The 18983-nt window shown below is 48.0% G+C and overlaps 1 protein-coding gene and 1 pseudogene across 2 annotated transcripts; one reads left to right on the forward strand and one right to left on the reverse strand.

Moving 5' to 3' along the window:
* Positions 1-4: 4 nt before the first annotated feature.
* Positions 5-10693, forward strand: LOC120698695 (uncharacterized protein Cbei_0202-like). 2 transcript variants are annotated; one of them, XM_039982410.1, is made up of 13 exons: positions 5-435; positions 1113-1175; positions 1710-2138; positions 6361-6432; positions 6902-7027; positions 7111-7323; positions 8058-8105; positions 8607-8765; positions 8868-9029; positions 9900-9993; positions 10078-10196; positions 10273-10317; positions 10401-10693. In XM_039982410.1, the coding sequence occupies exons 1-13, from the start codon at positions 25-27 to the stop codon at positions 10635-10637; spliced, it is 2178 nt and encodes a 725-aa protein (XP_039838344.1). In that variant the 5' UTR covers positions 5-24; the 3' UTR covers positions 10638-10693. The 2 variants fall into 2 exon arrangements, 1 of the variants encoding a protein (XP_039838344.1); XR_005684987.1 differs by lacking the exons at positions 10273-10317; positions 10401-10693 and having other exon boundaries at positions 9850-9993.
* A 1435-nt stretch (positions 10694-12128) lies between these two features.
* LOC120700769 lies at positions 12129-14516 on the reverse strand (annotated as a pseudogene).
* Positions 14517-18983: the final 4467 nt, after the last annotated feature.

The raw sequence follows: 18983 nt of genomic DNA on the forward strand, positions 1-18983 counted from the left end.
CCCCCCCCCCCCCCATCACTCGCCATGGCGCTGGCGTTCGCCACCGCCACCGCGGCCTCCGCCTCCGTCTCGGGCCCCAGGCTCTCACCCTTCTCCCTCCCGCCACCCCATCCGCTGCGCGCGAGCCCTAGCCGCGGCCTCCGCCACGCCGCGACCAGCTCCTTCCCGCGAACGCGCCGGTGCGGGTGCGGCGCCGCGGTGCGCTGCGCGAAGCGCACGGGGAAGCGGCGGTACCCGTCGGAGAAGAAGCGGCTGGACCGGCGCCATAAGGAGCTACTCCGCCAGGCCGCCCCGGTGGAGGGCAGCGAGGGGCGGGAGTCCGGGTACTGGCGGCTCTCCAAGCTCGCCGTCCCCGCCCGAGACGACCCCGGCAAGGACTTCACCGGCATCTCCCTGCCGCTTCTCCAGGCCATCGCCAAAGCCATCAAGTTCCCGGTATGCTAATCGATCACCGGTCGAAATCGATGGATAATGTAATTTGAAATGCCGTGCAATTGCGAGGTTTTTATCTGAATCGCCAAGGGCGGTGAAACAGAGGTCTGGTGCGTTGAATCGTACCTTAACCTGGTAGTGCCATTTAGTTAACATGATCCTCACCTATCTTGGCATCAGCACAATCCCTGTTCCCTGAAGTTGTTGGTAACCTCTGGTTTCGAGTAAATGCAGTTTTTCGTGATAAGCAATTTGTTTCGTTTTGGGTTTTCGGAAAAGGCCTGGTGTCAGTTTAGCCTGATCTTTACTCCTCGTAGTCAGTTGCACCATACCTGTGTTACTGAACCTCCTTTTTTTACATGGTTTGAATTTATTTATTGTTGTGTGGGTATTGAGGTGGGGGCGGCCTAAGGTAGGCTTTGCCATCGAGTTAACATCTGCATGTTTTGAGACAACAACAAACATTGCCGTGCTGCATTCTGAATCTGCAATTTAACTACTTAACTGGCAGGATGCGTGTTGTACTGTTGCACTGTGCATCTTATAATCAAAATGGCGCTTGCTTGGATCTCCTCTTCTCTCTCATTATTTCATAGAACTTCATTAATCGTTTATGCTGTTATTGTGGTTGAGACTTTTCCTATGATTACATGTCTCTAATTGGTTCAGCTGTGCTGCAGGTTGCTTCTATGCTCCCTGATGAGGCCTTCACTGTTATCCGCAAGTCATTCGATGCACGGAAGGTTCTTCATGGATTGATACCATCTGTATCTTATTAAATATTGGACATGATTGATGTTGAAACTGCTAAAATGATTCAGATGAATTGTATTACATTGGGCAAAATATACATGATGTTAAGAAACATTGAAACAATATAGTAAGCTTCACCAAACCTCTCCAGAGTTTAAGTTGTTAGCATTTTGTTTAGGGTTCCATGCTCCAAACTCATACTAGAGGGCAACCTTTTATATTTTTTTATTATATCCCAACCATTCTGGACAGCCCCATAATATAAATTGTGGAGTGCAGTAGTGATGATATTATAGTGTTAGAGAATATATGAGATTCTGCCATAGCGGTGATATTTTGTGAAATCTGCTCTCCAATGAACTGGTTTGCCAGTGTAGTTATCCTAGATATATTTGGATACACACTCGGTCTTACAAGGACGGATTCATCTGCATGGTTTTTGTAACTATATTTACTTCTACTAGTACGAGAAATGGAGATATTTATACATACCATTGAATGAAAAACATGTTTTACATCTACAGGTTTTGAAAGAACCTCAGTTCACTTATACTGTTGATATGGATGTTAAGAAGCTTCTTGATATGGAGCCAAGGGCATGGGATTTTATTGCTCGGTTGGAGCCCAAACTTGGAGCTGTAGAATACATGCCTAAAGAGAAGTTAGCATCTGATTTGGTCAGCATGCTCAATGCTAGCAGCAAAGGTTATGATAATGAACTTGGAATCAAGGATACTCATAATGGTTCGATCTGTCCTCAAGATAAGAAGCCAAGAGTGGCAGTTATAGGAAGTGGACCATCTGGCTTGTTTGCTTCCCTTGTGCTAGGTGAGCTTGGTGCGGAAGTTACCTTATTGGAGCGTGGTCAGCCTGTTGAACAAAGAGGGCGTGACATTGGGGCCCTTGCAGTTAGACGAATCCTACAATCAGAGAGCAACTTTTGCTTCGGCGAGGTATTTTATTGATTCCTATTTTGAACTACGACATCACAACATGATCAGCAATGTCAGATACCTATGTGTCGGTACCCTACAACTGGGGTACCCACTCCTACTGTGCCAAGACTCGCGTAGTTATCCGTAACTACGCCCTAAGGAGCTGAGCAGCCGGACTCCTGGGTTCCGACTCCATCTCACCGGACCAACGGTCCCGGACCCGCTTCCCGTTTGGGGACGGGTCCGGTGTCACCACGTGTCCCAGAGGTGGAAATGCTCAGCACCTGTGGCCGCGGACCCGGACCCCCGCAGGCGGGTCCGGGACCTCCACGTGCCTACCCGGACCCCCGTGAGCTCTCGGCTCAGCAAGCTGCTCGGGTGGGGTCCGGAGCCGCCACGTGTCACGCAGACGCGGGTGCGGGCGCCAGCCTTCCGCTGGAAGCTCCCTCACCCACCCGCATTAAGTGCGAGTGGTTGAGGCGGGATCTGCTGCCTCTGGGCACGGGGCAGCTTTTGTCAGTCCACACTGTGGATCGCCAGATACCGAGACAAGCATTAAAGACTCAGCGCTGCGCGCATGAGCGACGAGTCATGATGACCAGCTACCGACTGAAGCAACAGTGCACGCTGCTACAGTAGACTGAGTCAGTAGTTCGGCGCTTCATCGTGACCTCGACGCGCGACTGCAAAGGCTAGACTCTACTCTGACAGGACAACTCAAGACCATCCCTGGTCAGAAGCTACGCACAGAAGCCGACGACAAGATCTCCGGATCTGAGCCATTGAAGGCCAAAGTGTAGTTTATAATACATCGCCGGGTCCACATGTCGGGGCCCCGCTCAGTGTACGTGCTCCCCTTGGACATATAAAAGGGAGAGCACGCCCGCTAGAACACAGGAGGTTCACACATCATCTCCACAATCCAGACTCAAGCTCTAGCGAACTTCTCACTCTCGTGGGAAGGCAATACAACACACAGTGGACGTAGGGTATTACGCTCCGGCGGCCCGAACCACTCTAAATCCTGCTGTGTTCATCGTGTTCTTGAGGAAGATTGATCTAAGACTAGCTAACCCCCGAGTACACACCCTCTGGGCTAGGGCGGGTGCCTTCCGCCACCCGGCTGTGGTTTGCAGCACCACGACATTTGGCGCGCCAGGTAGGGGCGCTAGCTGATCGCATTTCATCATCTTCTTCGTCCCCATGGTTCGCGTGGACGACGTGGAGATGACGGAGGGGGTGGCGTCCTCCACGCCACATGCCTCTCGCGTTCCTGCTCCAGGGGCAACTGTGCCTGTGGAGCAGCCACCGTTGGCGGCGGCGCGCGCCGCCCGCCGGCAAGAGTCAGGGCACCCGTCAAGGGCCCCCTCACAAGCTGCGAGCGGCGGAGCGACAAATCCCAGCTCACAGCATACCTCACTCATGAGAGGAAGCCCGCTCCGGCGGAAAGCCGACTCCGGTCGCACCAAGCCCGCTCCGGCGGACTGCCGACTCCGGTCGCACCAAGCCTGCTCCGGCGGAAAGCCGACTCCGGTCGCACCAAGCCGCTCCGGCGGAAAGCCGACTCCGGTCGCACCAAGCCCGCTCCGGCGGAAAGCCGGCTCTAGTGGCTCTCTCCGGCGGAAAGCCGACTCCGGTCGTACCCCCGACTCTACATCTCTGTAAGTCCTACTCTTAGAGGCCCAGCAGGGAATAAAATCTTTTCCTTTGTAACTATGTAGTACTTCCGTGTGGTCCAGTCCGGTGAGCCTCCCCCGTGGAGGGGTCCGGACCTCTGCGAACCAGGTTCAGGGAAGCGTATTCACCCTCCGGGGAGGTCCGGAGCCGTGTAGCCGCTTAGCCTGGTTCCGTACCCTAAGCCTGCATGCTCTACCTCCCTAGGGTGAGTACCGTAGTACCTAAGACTGGGGGCCCGGAGGTCCGGACAGCTCCGGCCTCATAAACCCGTGTTCTGGCTTACATCGCACATCTCATGTACATCTAGTTATAAAGGAAAAGTTTATTCTCAGTTCGCCTCTAAGGATGTTACATTCCAATTTCGATCTACGCATTCTGTTTGCGCTAACCCCCACGTGGCTTCTTACTCTTGTGCGGTGATTGTGGTCCGAATTGAGTTGGCTAGTTAGTGACTTAGCTCGAGACCCCTCATGGAAGAGAGGGGTTCGGACCCCTGGGAACCTGCAGGTTCAGGGAAGCGCACTCATTCTCCGGGGAGGTCCGGAGCCGTGTAGCCGCTTAGCCTGGTTCCGTACCCTAAGCCTGCACGCACCACCTCCTGTGAATGAGTGCCGTAGTACCTAGGACTGGGAACCTGGAGGTCCGGACTTTCTCTTAACCTAAAGGCCGGCCCCTTGAGCTTCGTTCACTGAACCTAGCTATCCATCTCAAAGGATTACAGCCAACAGGATTTGGGACCCGTGGGCACGCTACTAAGCATCTACCTTGAGTCATGTGCAGGTCCAAACGTGATGATGCAGCAGGTGACCCAAGGGATGGACGATGCAGGGCAAGACCCTTGCGGCGCGCACCGCTGGGTGCCAGAAGCAGCCAAGTTGCTCACAGTAGTGGCCCCACCTGCGGGTTCGTTGCCTCTCCCGAGGCGGGCCCGGGGGCCACTGTCGGTACCCTACAACTGGGGTACCCACTCCTACTGTGCCAAGACTCGCGTAGTTATCCGTAACTACGCCCTAAGGAGCTGAGCAGCCGGACTCCTGGGTTCCGACTCCATCTCACCGGACCAACGGTCCCGGACCCGCTTCCCGTTTGGGGACGGGTCCGGTGTCACCACGTGTCCCAGAGGTGGAAATGCTCAGCACCTGTGGCCGCGGACCCGGACCCCCGCAGGCGGGTCCGGGACCTCCACGTGCCTACCCGGACCCCCGTGAGCTCTCGGCTCAGCAAGCTGCTCGGGTGGGGTCCGGAGCCGCCACGTGTCACGCAGACGCGGGCGCGGGCGCCAGCCTTCCGCTGGAAGCTCCCTCACCCACCCGCATTAAGTGCGAGTGGTTGAGGCGGGATCTGCTGCCTCTGGGCACGGGGCAGCTTTTGTCAGTCCACACTGTGGATCGCCAGATACCGAGACAAGCATTAAAGACTCAGCGCTGCGCGCATGAGCGACGAGTCATGATGACCAGCTACCGACTGAAGCAACAGTGCACGCTGCTACAGTAGACTGAGTCAGTAGTTCGGCGCTTCATCGTGACCTCGACGCGCGACTGCAAAGGCTAGACTCTACTCTGACAGGACAACTCAAGACCATCCCTGGTCAGAAGCTACGCACAGAAGCCGACGACAAGATCTCCGGATCTGAGCCATTGAAGGCCAAAGTGTAGTTTATAATACATCGCCGGGTCCACATGTCGGGGCCCCGCTCAGTGTACGTGCTCCCCTTGGACATATAAAAGGGAGAGCACGCCCGCTAGAACACAGGAGGTTCACACATCATCTCCACAATCCAGACTCAAGCTCTAGCGAACTTCTCACTCTCGTGGGAAGGCAATACAACACACAGTGGACGTAGGGTATTACGCTCCGGCGGCCCGAACCACTCTAAATCCTGCTGTGTTCATCGTGTTCTTGAGGAAGATTGATCTAAGACTAGCTAACCCCCGAGTACACACCCTCTGGGCTAGGGCGGGTGCCTTCCGCCACCCGGCTGTGGTTTGCAGCACCACGACACTGTGTTTTGCAATATTGGACTAGGTAATTTGTTCATTTGGTATATTGAAAATGAGTTGTTTATCCTAGTCATAATGTGAAAAATTGTAGGAAGACACATTTAGACTTTATCTGCATAGGGATCTTTTAAGTATGTTTCTCGTAAAGTGAATGAATTATGAAGAAAATAATCTGTAATAACCTTTCCATTTTGTGGTTCCATTTTCATACACATATTATATCACAAAATTATTTAAATACAGTTAAAAGCTTACACATACTGAAAAATATGAGCAGATTGTGAACTTTTCATGATTAATCGAGATCTTCCTTTTTATGCATTTTCTGCATTTTTTAGCAGTGTTTCATTAAGAATGCATTATCTGAATTTTTAATAGGCTTCTTAGTCTAATGATCATTACAGTTAAGAATTTATTGCATCAGACAGCTCCAAAGAATGGTTTTGGAGTGCCAGTTACCCCTTTGGCAACTGGAAGGAATGATCAATTAATCAATCCTGTGCTCATGTTCCTTCAAAACTTAAGGCCATCGATTCTTGATCTGCTGTTCTTAATCATAGCAGGGTGGTGCAGGTACATGGAGTGATGGGAAGCTCGTGACCAGGATAGGAAGAAACACTGATGGTGTTCAGGCTGTGAGAATCTTCCTGCTTTATCTATCGTATCCATTTTCTCATTAGCACATTGTGTTTTCATTGTGTCCAGGCATGAATCTTCCTGTTCTACCTTAACCTCAGATATTGTTTGATGTAAAAGTTCACTGTCATGTTCCAGTTGTTCAAGAGCTCATGACTGTATAGCAACAGAAAATTATCAAACCGGATTTTTTTTTAATTACTGACACATCTATAATACCTTTTATAATGTGAACACTGCAATTTATTTTCTTCAGAGATGCGGCTCTTGAGTCTTGACTGAAGGAATTAGAGCTGAGAATTTAAGTTTCGAATTCTATTTCATGTCCCTTGGAACTGATTTATCAGGCATTTTGTACTGTTTGTAGACATTGCCATCTAAATTATAAGAGTTCTTTTAAGCAATATCCTTGTTCAAAGGTGTCTATTTTGTGTGTTTAATATAGTAACCATGGGTCTTGGATTGCAGGTTATGAAAACATTTGTTCAGTTTGGAGCCCCTCCAAACATTTTAGTTGATGGGAAACCTCACTTGGGTACTGATAAACTTGTTCCTCTTCTGCGAAACTTCAGGCACCACTTAAGACAATTGGGTGTAAGTTGTCTTTGTTAAGCTTCTTTTTTTTTTAATTCTGCAAGATGTCATGTATTGATGTATCATGTTCCATTTGCCTACAGGTTACCATAAGATTTAATGCTAGAGTAGATGATCTTATGGTGGAAGATGGGCAGGTAAAAGGAATCATGGTCTCTGATGCAGAACTACGGCCAGGTTCTGGCAGCCAGAAACTATCATTTGATGCAGTTGTATTGGCAGTTGGTCACTCAGCTCGTGACACATATAATATGCTTCAACAGCATAACGTAGACATGAGCCCCAAAAGTTTTTCTGTAAGTTCTCTATGCTATTAAAAGCATGTTCCAGGTTGATATTGCCTATATTGGTTGTGTCTAGTCACATGCAGCCAATTATAATGAAAAATATGAAACCATGTTTTTCAAATGCAAAACTTGCCTGGATGGTACTTGCATCCATATCCAGACCATACATTGTGCCCTGGGATGTGGATATTGCGAACAGTCAAATTGAAAATTGTGTAGCACACATCAAATTCATAACCTGTCCTTGTTGTGAAGGAAGTGCACAGATTCCCAAGCTTTGGTTCGATATTGGAGGTCTGTTTACTCTTTGGACGGAATAGAAATATTAATATTATACCAGTTTTGTTTACTTGGTCAATCAAATCAAATGAACCATATGACTTAGATAGACATCCTGTTGGTGCTGTGGATACAAACTAACGAGCCCTTGAACCTTTCACCATAGTTTATGAATCTTTTCTATTTTAACAGTATCCTGCTACCCTATTTTACTCTCCAGCATACCTCAATATGACTTCAAGGGCAAGGATAATAATAATACAGTTTTTTGCAGCTTCCTTGGAAATGCCTATATTTCATTTTATTTGACCAAACTCTGGGACATAGGTGGTTTAGCATAGTTCCCCTTGAGATATTATGTCTAACTGTTGCTCACTGTATCTTTGCAACTACTAAATTATAATTACTTTCCGACTTTCCGATTTAGTTCATGTAACTAAAAATCAATGGTTCTCTCCTTACAGGTCGGCTTAAGAATTGAGCATCCCCAGGAACTGATAAACAGTATCCAAGTAAGACTTATTTCTTTATTCTGATCATCTTCTTTCCAGATGATACCAGTCTGGGGAAAGTTAATTATATTTGATTTTCTTTAGTGTTGCACCAATCCATGAACTCATAGACGGCTATTTACAAAAGGGAAAGAGTAAAGCTGATTATGCGTGGCATGCATCTGAGCAGTCTGTTTGTAATCAGTGAAACAATAGAGAAACTGTCTCTTGTTCCAAGGTCTTCCACCCATTTATGCAATACAGATAGCAGCTTGGACTCATTCCTTTTCCCCTATACTACTACAGACTAAGGACCATGTGGTGTACTTAAGGAATGAATTCATCATTTGCAATAATTAGACAACACATTGTGGATTTATTAAGTCATGATTTAAATTGTCAATTATTTATCTGGTTGGTATGGCATGTGTGGATTGAAAGCTGCAGTATCTTAATACATTTCCATGAATTGCTGACAACTGCTGATATGTTGCATGATATTGCTACTGTCACAAATCACAGTACTCTGAACTGGCTGCTGAAGTACAGAAAGGACGTGGGCGGATACCTGTGGCAGATTACAAAATTGTGAAATCTGTTGGCGAAAAAGGTGCAGAGGAGCTTGACATTGCCGAACAGAGTCGCAGTTGTTACTCGTTTTGCATGTGCCCCGGTGGACAGGTAAGTCACACCTCTTCTTTTAATCAATGCACCCCCACCTCCCGCGTGACATATTGTGTATTAGAATTCTATTGCCTTATACAATTTGAAACATGCACGCAGGTTGTTCTAACCAGCACGGATCCATCAGAATTGTGCATCAATGGCATGTCATTCTCACGGCGTGCATCAAAGTGGGCAAACTCAGCTCTTGTTGTTACTGTATCATCTCATGATTTCAAACCATTTCAATCCCATGGTCCTCTTGCAGGCGTTGAATTCCAGGTACTTGTTGCAGGAATTCTCTGTGATAAAAACAGAACCACTCAAATAATTAACTTGCGTAATGTCTAAGTTTTCAAATCCTGCATGCCCCGTAAGTAAACATGCTAAATCAGTCAAAGAGGTTTGGAGGGTTGTGTGTTTCAACTATGACAGGAATGCGAGTATGTCACAAGAGTTTTCTTTCTTTTTTGTTTTTTTAATACCATATAATCTCCAAGCTTAACTTACCCTACAACAATGGCCTTTTTCTATTTTGCTATGTACTCATGTTTTAATCAGTTATTTCTGTTTTTCAACATGGAAACATATCAGTAGAATTTGACCTTAAGATATAAAGGAAACGTCCGCAACTAGATATGCATGGTGCAGGCAATCTTCCTGGTCACTGAATAGTGTTGGGCTTGTAGCAGTTTCATATCCAATTGGGGTAGGAATGAATGAATGGCACGATTATAATCTATCCCTATCGGGCATGCAGTTCTATCTGTTAGATTAGTTAATTTTCTGTTCTGGAATTATATCCAGGGGGCTGTTTCCATATATTGTTTAAAATATAGACTCAATTATTCAACAAAAAATTTTATACAAATAATGCAAAATAATCCTGTCATCATCTTAAGCAATTAGATGGACTGGTTTGTGCATTCAGCTCAACTGTAATTAATGCAAAATAATTTAAGCTTCAATCGCTGCCATGTATCTTAAAACTTACCATGGGCGTGCACCTATGAACTAGAATATAATGCAGGTACTCGTAAATGTGGCATTGCCTGTCTTACTTTTTGCACAACTTATTTCCTTCATTGTTACTGCATTACAGTGGAAAATTCTCCCAAGCTCACAAAAAAAAATTTTACACATTGAAAACAGAGAGAATTCGAAAGAAGAGCAGCTGTGATGGGTGGAGGGAATTTTGTTGTCCCAGCACAGCGTGTCACAGATTTTATCAGCAACAGATTGTCAGGTACTGGCGTTGCTAATATTTCTGATGTAGAAACTAGTAAGTAATCAGTTTTCTTCTTTCACTAACTTGGTTATCTGTTAACAGTTACAACTCTCCCACCATCAAGCTACAGGTTAGGAGTTCGTCCATCCAAACTTCATGAGCTATTCACTCCTTACATAACTGAAGCTCTACAACAGTCAATAATTATGATTGACAGAGAGGTATGAAATTTGGGTTTTATTTCTAATGATTTTAAGCTCCACGTGCCTTGATTCATTCGCAATGCTATGTTTTCAGATGCCAGGCTTCGTTTCTAGTGAAGCCCTACTTCATGGTGTGGAGGTATGCAAGTTGTTGTGCTCTTTTATGTAATTCTCACTTTTTAATCATTAACCCATACCTCATGCTTATTTGCTACCATGCAGACTAGGACGAGCTCTCCCTTGCAAATTTCACGACATGGAGAGACATATGAAAGCACATCATTGCGAGGATTATATCCAATCGGCGAAGGTGCTGGCTATGCTGGGGGTATCTTAAGTGCTGCTGTGGATGGTATGTATTGTGGTTTTGCTTTAGCCAAACAGCTTTCTCTATTCCATGGTGATATAGAGTCTTTCCTTGGCAAAGCACAAAACCAAACAGGTTTTGTAAAATATTGAATGTTGGTGTCTAGTTTTTTTTAGGCACAACATTTCAGAAACAGAAAATCTCACTATGCTAATGTATTAAGGAGGAAACTTTTGCCACGTGGAACAGCTTTGATAGGTGAACTCATCAAATAATTTTGGCCCTGTTGATGTAGAAGAGGAGAGCAATTATAGCCAGGTGAATGTTCTGGAATAGATAAGCAATGTAACAAATACAACTCCCTAGCGGGGTAATTAGGTGCCACCTTAATCTTGTGGAGACTATTCACCTAGCGTGATTCAGTGCTTTTCATTGAAGTTGCTCAAGGGCTTGTGTTTGAAAGAAACTGGCGCCATAGATCTTTACCTCCACAATACATTTCTCAGTTTTATTTGTTCACTCTGCTCAAGTGCTATAACACTTTCAGAAGGTTGGGCTTGCCCCAATTGCTTCTTTGGTCATCCAGATCATGTTTTCTTGGTTAAGTATAGATCATAAATAGAAATATCCGAGCCCTTTTTTATCTGGAGTTCTTATTTACCAATATAATATGATGTTTGTGTCCATTGATGAAATACGAGTGTAAAATATGCAAGTAATGGAATCTGAAGCATACTATTTGTGTCGTTGGGAATGGTTCAGACCTGTAGTATAATGCTGACGTGACAACAGGGTTTGTGGTTTTATCCGAGGTAGGTGTCAACCTGGTCTTGGGCATACCTGGACTGTTCATATTCGAGGCAGGTTTCCATAGTTATGGTGTTCGATGCTCTCTCACTTCCTAATAGCAGATTATTAAAACATTCATGTTGAAAGTTTTGGATTTAAATTTTGACCATTGACCAATATACACGTCTTTTTTAGATGTACCATGCAAAAATTATATTAATAGATTTTCCATCAAATACTTTCATGCTATAATACTTTTGATAATTATTGCTATCATATAATAAGGTTGACTGATTGTTGGGGATATGCCGATGATGGAATTGACAAGTGGAATTTTTTTAAAAGGAATTGACTAGTGGAGAACGGAGGTGCTAGTAGCTATCTGATTATTACATCCACTGGTAGTTATGGTTAGGCATGGTAGACAATTCATGGGGAAGTGTCTTTTAGGCCACCTGGTCTCCCTTGTGCCCTAAATAAGTTGCCTTGATTCACTGATTCGTTCGGGGTGCTTGTATAACTTATCTGCCTTGTAGAGTCGTCTGCAGAAATAACCTATCAAAGATGCTTGTGAAAATATGAGCCATAATTTGGGATTTTAGAACTACTTCAATCAAGACTAGCTCACGGGCTCAAATTTTGATGCTTAATTCTTCGGCGTGCCTCCTTTTTTTTCTCTCTCATCCGTGCAACTCTACGAGTTAATCCTCTCTTAAATTCTTCTAATAATCTGACAAAAAACTAAACTCATCTTACCTTTTGTTATAAAACATTTTCTGTATAAAAGGAATCAAAGTTCCCCTCATTTCGCTATGTCATTAGCCCTTCATTGAATCTTCTATAAAAGATGTCATTCAGTGAAGACTGAAGAAAGACAGCAGAGGCCGAAGCTCGACGTCTTTTTCATCGCTTTCGTTCAGCGGTTGAAGCTCCAAATGCTTCTCCTCTGTGTCATCTGTGCTCTCCTGGTCTACTATTTCCAACTTCTTGTAGGTGTACAGCTTTGCACAGATGACGAAATACACCAAATTTACCACCTGCAGGGTCACCACCAGCCAGTAGTACCGATCCAGCTTCCCTCTGTTGAGGTTGTCCTGAAGCCATTCTCCTCCTCCCTTGGTCATCTCGTGCACCGTCGTCACGAGCAACGTGCCCATGTAGCTCCCGGCCGACATGGTCAGCCAGTAGAGCGCCGCGGCGGAGCTCCTCATGCTCTCGGGCGCCTGGTGGTACAGGAACTCCATGCGCCCTACGTCCATGAACGCGTCGGCCACGCCGTGGATGGCGTACTGCGGCGCCATCCAGAGCACGCTCATCGGCACCGTGGCACCGGGGCTGTCCAGGAGGCCGTGCGCCCGTGCCTCGCCGCCGCCCGCTTCCTCCTCGCCTCCACGACCACCGCCACGGCGTTGCTCAGCGTGCTGATGGCGAGGCCGATGCCCGTGCGCTGGAGGTGCGTGATGCCCGCGGGCCGCCCCGTGAGGCGCCGCAGCCCGGGCACCAGCACCCGGTCGTAGAGCGCGAGGGTGCCCAGCATCGTGAGGTTGGAGAAGATGAGCATGGAGGCTGGTGGGATCTCGAGGCGCGGCGCGACGCGCCGGTTCATGATGCGCGCTTGCTGGATGGCGAAGCTGTGGTTGTGGGACGCTGAGGTGACCAGGAGGATCCCGGCGCCCCAGATGGGCAGCATGCGGACGATCGACTTGAGCTCCTCCACCCGGTGCACCGTCGACAGCCGCCATGGCCGCGGGGCGCCGCCGCTGGTGAAGTCGCCGTGCATCACGGTCGCGGCACGGTCAAAAAAGCTAAAGGAAGAGGCACACATGGAGGCATTATATTTTAGCTTACGTTCGCACGACATAAGATAGAATCAGTAATCTATTGTTAGTGTAGAAACAAATTATTAGGGAGGCTTACGTGAGTTGGTTCGTGTGCAGCAGGCGGCCGGCGGTGGAGATGCCGGCGTCGAGCTCCTTGTCTTGGTAAAGGTGTCCGGGGTCGCTCGGCACGGCCACATTTCTTTTCCGGAACGCGGCGACGGCGACCTGGGCCAGCCGCGCGAGCGGGCTGCCCCCTGGAGCCATCTTGACGTACAGAGGGTATCCCGACACGAACGCGGTGACCGCGGCGAGCATGGCGATGGTCGGGACGCCGAGCCCCCACCCCCACCCCACGTTCTCCTGAACGTACACCACCAGGGTGACGGCGATCAGCTTGGCGAGCTCGACGCCGAAGAAGTAGAGGTTGAAGAAGCTCCACCTCGGCCGCCTCGCGCCGGCCTCGCCGCGGCGAGGCCTGTCGAGCTCGAGCTCGAACTGGTCGGCGCCGAACGCCATGACGCACGGCCGCGTGCCGCCCGTGCCGAGGGACGTGCAGAGCAGCGACAGGCGGAGGACGAGCAGCGCCCAGGCGGACGCGCGGGCGCAGGCCCGGTCCGCCTCGGCGCCGGCCGCCGCGGCGCAGGGCGGCGGCGGGCGGAGCGACTGGAGCAGCGCGGAGACGGTCAGGCCGAGCATGCCGAGCTGGTAGATGGCCGACCCCGCCGCGATGGTCCAGAAGCGGCCGGTGAAGGAGTCGGCGATGAGGCCGCCGGCGAGCGGGGTAAGGTTGGAGAGGACGTGGAAGTTGGTGAGCGTGTTGGAGGCCTCGACGAGCGGCAGGCGCAGCTGCTGCGTCAGGTACGTGATGAGGTTGGCGTTGAACCCGACCGTCGCGAACCGGTCGCAGAAATCGTTGGCTGCAGCGCGCACATGTCAAGCTCAGCTCCGAGCATGTGATCGGCAAGAACCTAGACAACCGGTGGTGCGTAGGGTGTGGATAGGATGGACACTTCACCTAGGATGAAGGGCATGGTCTTGAAGCCACCCTGCTGCTTCCTCTGCTCGTGCGGGTCGCCTTCCCCGTGCCATCGCCTACTGCTCGAGTCTTCCTCCGCCATTGCTGGAAGCTGCGAGCCAGGAGATCCAGAGGTCACTCGGAGACGGATTGGGGAGAGAAGAACAGGAGGAAGTTGAACTTTGACGTCTCAGAGTTCAGTTAACGCCTCCCCTGCTTCAGCTCTGGGCACCATGTGCTCGCTTCTTGGTCCTCGATTACTGCTTATACGTTTTTCTTAATCGCTTCGATTGATTTTTAGGGAAAATTAAGCTGATCCAACCTACTCCAAGTGTTGGAGAAATCAGTATCATAATCGGGTGTCACTCAGGATGCAGGTGGGTCGTTCTGGGTCGACCCGATCACTGACCCAGACAACCCAACTAGCTTGTTTTGGGGTTTGGGTATTGCATTGACCCAAAAAGCAGGTATAGTCTTCTAGTTCCTATGCTCGTGCTGCTAATAAGGGCCGCGTAATGGCGTAATGCCGACACCAATCTCGTGCCACGGGTGGCAGCCTGCCTGCCTGCTGCTGGTACTTCCAGCAAGTAAAATATGACCCTGGCATGGCAAGGCCATGCCGGTGATCGTTACTGGTGGCGGTGTCTACGTGAGGTAGATGCGGCCTGTGCACGCTTGCACTTTCTAGTTGCCTCTCACTCTGTTGCACCATCCATGGCCCGCCTTCCTCTAAAAAAAAAAAAAATCCATGGCCCGCCGATGGCCCATTCATCCGGTTGCACAACCAAGCGGAGACCTGCAGGGTTGAACATCCATGCCAATTCTAGTATTGTTCGTGTCACTTTATTTGGCACTCAAGAGAGTCAGAGTATCTTCTCCGGGGCTGTACAAAAAAGCGACCAGCGTGACTGTTTAGTACTCGGAGAAGTGTCGCTGTGCAAGATGATGAGTGCGCGCCGAACCGGCATGATGCACGGCTCTCCCCTTGCCTCTCCTCCCTGAGCAAAGCTCTCCACCGGATCCAACGACAAAGGTTCGCCGACTGATTAAAAAGGGAAAGGAAAACTCCATTGGGCTGGCTGTGGCTGTTTGGTGGTACTGATTTGTCGTGAGAGAAAAATACTGCTGGCTGACTGGTGGCTGGTGGCTAATACTAATTTGGTGTGAGAAAAAAATACTGCTGCTGGTTGCCAGAACAACATATGCCTTGGATATGTTTTAAAACCAACTGGCTCATTTTCGTATCCCTGCTAGCGAGGTGTGTTGTCGGTCAAAACCCACCGGCGAGTAGCGACAGGCAACACGAAGAGCCGGGAGGCTGCCGGGGCGCTGGCTGGCACCGGTCCCTCGGTCAACGGCCCAGATCCTGGCACACGCCGGTGCTTCCGGAGATGCAGGACGTGCCACCTGACCTATACCCGATCAGAAAGGTGCGAACGTGCTTTCGACGATTTGCCTGCATGCATAGACACGTGTAAATATTAGTCCGAGTCGTGGTCGGCTCCCCGGGACGACTCTTGCATCAGCTTTTAAAGAGCCGATCGAGTCCCGTTGTCAGATCAGATATATATATATATATATATATATATATATATATATATATATCCGGATATTGACAGTTAAAACAGATAACAGTAAAACTTGCTTTAATTAAATCTAGTTGATCCAATCCACGACGGTTAAAGCTTCACTACTAGATCGGATCATCCTACACGTAATTGGGCCTAATGAGCATGATAGATGGCTAAACCCTAACCAGAACGGAGGCCTAAGAACTAGCAAGAGCCGATTCCCGGAACAAATCCCCATTAAGGCCAAAACAAAGCATCTGACATACCACCGAAACATCCAATCCGTTTGTAAGGCCTAATCTAGTAGATATTGAGCCAATTCTCATGGAACAAGAACAAACCGTAACAGATCGGATCTACTAAACGAAACAAAGCAAGGTATTATCTCCGCACGCCTAACTCTAGGTAACGAGAATTAGCATAAGATTAGAACATGATTGTACAGAGATATCATGATGTTCACAGATGATAAACAAGTAAGCGCATAATGAATCTATTAAAACATGCTGCGAAACATCAGGATAACAAGCATTACTCGCCATAAAAAATACTTCAGCACGAGTAATACCAAGATAGAAGCAAGAACAATGGCGCCCTGATCGCGAGGGGCAATCAGGGCAGCATGACACTTACTTGGATGAAACTCTAGAATTAGGGGCGGCGGTGCACCGAGGTATTGTTGCAAAACGTGATGACTTTCCTCTTTTACAAATGTCATAGGCTATATATTTATAGTCCGGAGACTTGGAAAACAATCTAAACTAACGTGTCCATATTGGACTCTATCTCTAACTAAAACTGAACTTAAACCTAAAGGTACATGGCCCAGGTGGCCCGAACGCCCACGCAGGAGCCAATTCGTAAGCCTCCTTTAACTTCTGCATTAAGCCCAACTCACTTGCAGCCCATTAATTAACCCTGTTAATTTATGGCGATAACACATGCCCCCTGGTTTTGGCAATGATAATTCCAAAACCATCTCGTTGCCCCATCTTCTTGTTGATGCTCATTAAAACGCACTACAACCACCACGGAAGACGCAACGTCTCTGCAGCCGGCTCCTCGTAGAATGTGAAAGTGCCGATTCATCTTCCATTTTTTTCTCTATTTAATCTCACCCTGAATCGACTCCTTTCACCACAAACTCGTCTTCCTCTTGTAAAAATTTATCTTTAATGAATAAAGTTCCTTATCACTTAATTGCTTGCTCGGACAACCCTCCAAAAGCCGATGGCACCGCATCGGGATTTACCAATATTCAAGAGCCGACGAAATTCAAAACTGGAAGTAACCTGCATAAGAACAAAACATCACGCCCACTCTGAATCCGACTCGAAATAGATATTCCAAATCCGAGCGCAATTCGAGAATCCCGCTCCATAAGTTCGAGCGAAAACTCACATTATCCAAAACTTGAACCAGAGCCCGCAAAACAACCAAACCCTAAGTTAGCAGATCTGAACCATGGCGGACTCTGAAGCTCAAACAGCGAGATCTCCAATCGTAGATACAGCAATCCTCGGCCTGAAGTTAATATTCAACCCGTCCTTTCAACTCTCCTCAGCTCATTAATCCTCCGAATGAATTAAACTCTAAAATATGACACCATATATAAATTTCTGAATTTCTGAACTCCAGGTGTCAAACATCCTTTTGCCGCATCAAATGGAGGCCCTTGGTGGTTCATTTAGTTATGGGCACAACTCTAATTCCAGCATCAAATTCCAAACTTTTAAAGCCTAGCCAAGAATTCCTTCCCCGGCGAGAATGGCAAACAAATTAGATGCACCAGCTATGGCCAAGCCCTATTCAGCCTCCCTGGTAGCAAACTGAACTCGACAGATGTAGCAAACTGGTTTAGAGTCTTCTACAAATATCTAGACAATCCCCTCTACTTTACATTCATTGAATCTGAAGCCTTTGAGAACCCAACTACCTTCAGGCTGGACAGTTTTGCCGATGACGACAGCACTCGGCATCTATATTCCCTGATGATCCGACCTGGTTTCCTCCCTATTGGCATAAGTACTTCCAACAGAATCATCAAACCAGGTTATGAAACCTATCAACCAGTCGTAGCAGCTCAGCAATTTGGCTTAGGACAAGTCCCTCCCCACTTTCATATTCACCACTTGGTGGAGAGTAGAGCCGATTTCCCGATGGTCTTACCCGTTCAAGATGCTACAACATGTTTGACAACCTCCACATTTCAATACCAGCCGACCTGTCCTTTACTCCCTCATCAATCGGTTTTAACACATGGTGGGGAATGTGGAAAACTCATGTATTCAGAAGAGCTTTAGGCCCTATACAGCAGCAAATTGATCCTGAATATGCAATCCCCGAGGAAGAGGTACTGAATCCGTGCACTTATTCTAAGTCCTCCACCACTTTACTTGGCTAACCCTGCTCACCTTGCCTACAGCAACAAGATGATCCAGAACCCATGACCAGCAACGGGGAGCCATTCTACTTCCTTCCAACTGATGTTCGTTTTTACAAGGAATCACCACCAATGAAGAAAGTAATAATGACTGTTCAGCCAGACTCACCCCAGTCGGCTTCTAAGCGGAGACAGACCTCTGGAAGTGCTCCCCCGAGTCCCAACTAAGAAAAGGAAGACCATCGCAAGACGAGTCATCAAGAAAACATCACAACCTTACCCGAATAAATCAGAATCAAACACCAACTAGGTAATTCATTCCTCCGAAACTTCTTCCTTACGCATATATATTCTGGCTGACTGTAATCCTACTTTCAGGACGCAGCTGAAGACACCTTCAGTACTGGAAGCCCATCACAACAGGGAACCACCGTTCATGAAGCCGACACTAGAACAACTGAAGTCCAAGAACAACAAGAATCAATCATCGTTTCAGCAGAAATTCGCAGCGAAGGAACTGCAACAGCTGATGTACCGATGGAGGTTCAACTCGGGACTCCCGATGCTCCGATGGAGGTGCGTGACGAACAGGCTGACATAGCCAATGCCCCTGTTGCTGCCTCAAACCCAACTGAGCCGATCACACCTGGACCGACCATTGCTTCTTCCTCAGAACAGGTAACACTACATGAGCCGATTCTAAATCAGCCGATAACTTCATTGATGCACCTTGTTCCAAAACTAACTCTAATATCTCCACAGAGCTTCAATATTTCAGATTTGCTCTCTTTTGACCCAGCATCAATGGGTCTGATCGCTCCTGGAGTGAAAGTACCACCATCACAGCAGTCGATAGACCTTGCAGATCAGCTTCAACACATCAAAAATCTGCTATCTGCTCCAATCATTACCCTGGTTGA

This window comes from Panicum virgatum, chromosome 3K, assembly GCF_016808335.1.
Source record: "Panicum virgatum strain AP13 chromosome 3K, P.virgatum_v5, whole genome shotgun sequence".
NCBI classification, from domain to species: Eukaryota; Viridiplantae; Streptophyta; class Magnoliopsida; order Poales; family Poaceae; genus Panicum; species Panicum virgatum.

Coding starts and splice junctions, on each gene's coding strand:
- LOC120698695 (XM_039982410.1), top strand. CDS start 25: ATGGCGCTGGCGTTCGCCACCGCCACCGCGGCCTCCGCCTCCGTCTCG. Junction 436..1,112: donor CCAAAGCCATCAAGTTCCCG/GTATGCTAATCG, acceptor GCTGTGCTGCAG/GTTGCTTCTATGCTCCCTGA. Junction 8,766..8,867: donor GCATGTGCCCCGGTGGACAG/GTAAGTCACACC, acceptor ACATGCACGCAG/GTTGTTCTAACCAGCACGGA.